Source organism: Chenopodium album, chromosome 11 (assembly GCF_948465745.1).
Source record: "Chenopodium album chromosome 11, dcCheAlbu1.1, whole genome shotgun sequence".
Lineage (NCBI taxonomy): Eukaryota > Viridiplantae > Streptophyta > Magnoliopsida > Caryophyllales > Amaranthaceae > Chenopodium > Chenopodium album.
Genome location: NC_137844.1, coordinates 7,913,780 through 7,918,655, shown reverse-complemented (window position 1 = coordinate 7,918,655; position 4,876 = coordinate 7,913,780). Strand labels below are relative to the sequence as shown.

Below are 4,876 nucleotides of genomic sequence, written 5' to 3'. Positions count from 1 at the left end.
AATTCATTCGTTAACCTTATTTAATCACCTTATCGATAAACGTGATAAAAGGTGTATTGCAAGTTTAAAAAACAAAGAAAATCGCAAAGTGAAAATATTGTGGGCCTGTGGGCCTTGCAGCTTTACTTTGCCTTTTACCACGATATTTATTGTTCTACGAGTAGTAATACATTTATTGGCAGCTTGCAGCCCAGCCTCAACTCAAAATTCAAACCTTTTGTATCCTTTTAAGACTTCAAATATTTATCCTCATATTTCAATTTTAAGTACGACATATACTGATATACTTGTATAGTTTTATTAGTTGTATAAACCAATGTTACTAGAGTTTGACATACCACTCAAACCCTCAGCACATAACGTTAGGAGGATTATTTGGTGCATATTATGACATTTAACTATAGTAGGGCAGCTAACGCGCGTGATGCGCGCGTCAAAGCTAGCCATATCTTGAAGGTTTTTTTGGTTTGGCTTTTAAATCACAAAATTAGTTAAATTAACAAGAGAAATTTTTCCTAAAACAATAAGAGAAATATATGTAATCAACTATATTTAGGTGGTATAAATGTTCAAGACAACTAACATTTATGAAAGCATAAAAGTACATAAATATTTTAGAGGGTATAGTTGTCTAAACACTATTCATTAAAATAGCATCTACATATTAATGAGGATATGTATGTAAATACACATTTTGAAGGGTATAATTGGTATTACACTATTCATAAGAGTATGTTTCTACTTTTTATAAGGTAGGGATTTCATAAGTTACTCTAGTAACATCAAGTAGCCAAAAACCTCTGGTAGTTTAAATAGTTCAATTATGCAGACTCGGGCTCTTGGGACCGTAGAGGGGGAAGATAAGGGAATTACACCACCCATAGCAACTAGTTTAGGATCAAAAACAAAATCTCAAAGTGATATCAATTAAAATTTATGAGAGAGTTAATAGAAGTATAAGAGCTTTGCTAAGCACAATCTATGATAACGGTTTATCTTATGAGCCAATTGATACTTTTTTACTAAGTAGATGTTTAGGATATTGGATTGGGCTTCCTTAAGGTACACTTTTATTTCAAGTAATAAAGCTCAGAGAGACACTTGGGCTTGATGGATTATCAGTGTAGCACATCGCGTGTGGGTTCTCAATTACTTCTCTTTACTTTCTTATTTTATGAGCTATTACGTATTAAACATGATAAGGACATTCGAACAGTCAACCTTTATAAGATTAATCATCTAAGACTTTAAGCCAATAATCAACAATACAAGATTTTATTCATCTCTCGCGATTTCACTTCATTCCCTTTTCCATGGTAGTCTTCCTTCATCATGCATCATTCTTTTGGTAAACGCAAAAAGGCCTTAGTTTGATAAGGACATTCGAACACTCAACCTTTATAAGATTAATCATCTAAGACTTTAAGCCAATAATCAACAATACAAGATTTTATTCATCTCTCGCGATTTCACTTCATTCCCTTTTCCATGGTAGTCTTCCTTCATCATGCATCATTCTTTTGGTAAACGCAAAAAGGCCTTAGTTACAGAAATTTTCCTACCAATTTTGAGGAAGTAGATCACTTATATAAAAAAAAATACTACAAGCCTTTCTGATTTACTGAATTGAGCTGAACTGAACTGATTGGAGCTAAATTGAACTGAACTGAACCGAATTGAGCTGAAATAAATTATTTATGAGAGAAGAAAATTAGGAACTGAACTGAACTGAACTGATTGGAGCTGAATTGAACTGCTCTACCTTTAATTTTTATTATTTATAAAAAAAAATATTGTTTATGAGATATAAAAAATCATTTGTTGCAAATAATAAGAAATAAAAGTAATATATGAATATTTGGTAATATTTATTTCTCCGTTTAATAAATACTTGAAACATAAATCTTCATCATTCACAATATTTGACGAAAAGATTAGAAACAATAGACGAACAGTTTAATATAAGTTGCTCAAACTAAATATTGAAAAGGAATTAATGTGTTGGTTATTAAAAATATAAGCTCAAACTAAGGCCTTGTTTAGTTCACCTTATTTTTAAAAAATAAGTTTAGACCAGATCAGATCAGAAAAAATAAGTTCAGATCAGATCATCGTTTTATTTGCAGTTTTTTTATCGCTAATTATCTTTCATTCCGTAATGAAAAAAATTATGAAAATTACATATTAATAAAATACACATTATTACGAATCTAACAAGACGCCACTTGATATATTTTTTCCCTATAAATTATCATACACTTAAGGTTAAAATTTGGTCAAATCAGACAATCAAATCAGATCATATCAGACCAGACCAGATCAGATAAGTTCAAATAAGTAAAAATAAGGTAAACCAAACAAGGCCTAAATCAAATTGTTAGGTTACGTTTCCTAATTTCTTACCTTGTACTTTAAAACACATTTTAACTTTTAAGGGACTATTTTGAAGTAAAAGAATCAAAAGAATACTCCATATGTTTGAACAAGCCAAATAAGCAAGTACAAATCTAAACCTAAAGCTCATATACTATGTTAGATTTTGGGAAAACTCCTCAATTTAAAGTGTGTATCATTGATCAATATATATTAAGGGTCCGTTCTGATTTACTGAACTGAACTGATTAGAGCTGAATTAAACTGAACTGAACTGATTGAAGCTGAACTGAACTGAACTGAACTAAAATAAGCTGAAGAGAACAGCCATAAGTTTTACAAATTCATAATATTAGTACGATAAAGATATAGAAAATATACAAATATTATCCTAATTTACGACAAATATTATCATAACTATAATATCTATCAAAAGCAAATCATGCTATTGAATCAATCAATCTCAAATTCAAATTAAAAACCAAATAAACACCTCAACAAATACTAAAACCAACAAATCAGTGAATAAATTCAACTTGATACTCGTTAAAGCAGAGTAACATTTTGATATTTACCATTCCTCGCTGTTTACCCTAGTTGGCTGTTTACCCCACATTTGTTATTGCAGTACTGTGAACCAAACATGGTTTACTACCTGTTGGTAGTTATTAGTACTCCGGTATTAGCTTGGCAATTTGGCATTCATTTTTTATTCAGACTTTCACGTGTCATGGCAGATCACCGCCCTCACACAGTTCACGGTAACAAATGCATGATTAAAAAGACAACGGTCAAAGATTATAAAATGAGTAAAAAGCTGAAAATATTCTTTAACTTTTTCATTCAATAAAATAATTATAATAATGTTAGACAACATTTAGTAGCTGTGTCTAACAGATAAATGGCCAAAATTATCAGCCATTTTACGCTCTCAATTGGAGGGATACGTAACGTAACCCATCACCCCCAATGGATCGTTACATATATTTAATTATATAAAAAAACTTAGGTATAATAATAACGTACACAACCATAAATAATTAAGAAAATTACATATATTTAGTACTAATGAGATATTAATACTTAGCCTCAAGAATTAAGTAGTAGTACCCTTCTGTCCCAATTTAGTACATACGTTGTTGTTGTCACATGACTCATACTACATGTAACGATTTAATTTGGGACGGAGAGAGTAAGTAGTACTCGTAAAAGAAATTAAGGGCACTTGGGGCCACCCTGTTGGGTCTTCCAGTTGTTGTAGCAAGGGCAAACTTGCTTGTTGCCGTAGAAGCCTGGTGGAACACAAAGGCACTTCCTGCAGCATTTGTTGCAGAAAAACAAGCATGGTTTGCGGTATTGAGTGTTCGAGCACCTCCTTGTACATTGTGGACTGCATTCTGTTTTCAAAATCCAACCAACAAATAAATTATAAACAAATGTGTATTAATTCTGTTTTCGACTAAACTTGTAACGATTATCTACTGAACAAGTCTTATATGAGACGGTCTTATATGTTACAATAGAGTAATACAGTAATTGATTTATCCGATCTTGTTCAACTCAGCATTCTAAGACACCAGTCAATCTAAATTTAATGTTTAAATACTTTGCCAGAGCATTATTCTGTCGTTATGAATTGATTAGCAGTTGTTTATGTTGATATCGAATTTTTTTTAATACTCGTGATTCTGAAAATATACTGACAAAATAATAAAATATAGTACTATCATTCGATTTTTATTAATTATGTGAGTACTACGTTAGATTGTTAGCATTATTGGCAAAAGGACTAGTGTACTAAAAATTAGATTTGGTAATATTGTGTGACAGTGACCAAAGTCTTATATGAATTGACCGTAACAATATTAGAATATCACTAAGAAAGCCGTGATAAATCAAAATATATCAACTCAAAAATTGTCAATGTCTTTAAGACCAAAATAACACTGACAGTTAGCCATTTAGCCTTCGTTCTAAAGCGAAATAACATGACACGAAAAGAACACGAGTATAAATGGTTACTTACGGTTAATCGTCAAACTTCCGGGTCCATAAGGATTGTTGGCCAAGGCCACAGTAGCAAGCATGGAAAAGGCAATGAGAGCCAAAAGAAGGAGAGGAAGAGCCTTAAAATTGGCCATATTTGAACAAAAAGATGAGATTTTAAAGGGTAGTATACTATTGAATGAAAAAACAAGAAATGAAATGAAGTTGGAATGAGTAAGATATTGTGAGTAAAAGGGTATTTATAGATAGAATAGGTACACCCAAGTTGAGTTGCCCCATAAGGACCTTTTTCTTTGTGGCCCTACTTTTTATAAAATTGTCTAAATTATCATCTTTTCCCACCATTTGCTCTATGTTTTTTTCTTTTATTTATTTTTATTTTTTATTTTTTTTGTACTTAATATTTTTTGTTAATGTTAATGAAGGGTGGTAACTATCGAGTTGTTGTAGTTATTTAGTGTTCGAACGTGGCTTGGTAAATACTAACCGCACCGTG

General features: G+C 31.4%; 1 protein-coding gene across 1 annotated transcript; it reads right to left on the bottom strand.

Moving 5' to 3' along the window:
- Positions 1 to 3,408: 3,408 nt before the first annotated feature.
- Positions 3,409 to 4,570, bottom strand: LOC145568447 (gibberellin-regulated protein 6-like). Its single transcript, XM_081627868.1, has 2 exons — positions 4,400 to 4,570; positions 3,409 to 3,770 (listed from the first exon to the last, which is right to left on the bottom strand). Exons 1-2 carry the CDS (start codon positions 4,512 to 4,514, stop codon positions 3,589 to 3,591), a joined length of 297 nt encoding a protein of 98 aa, XP_081483994.1. The 5' UTR covers positions 4,515 to 4,570; the 3' UTR covers positions 3,409 to 3,588.
- Positions 4,571 to 4,876: the final 306 nt, after the last annotated feature.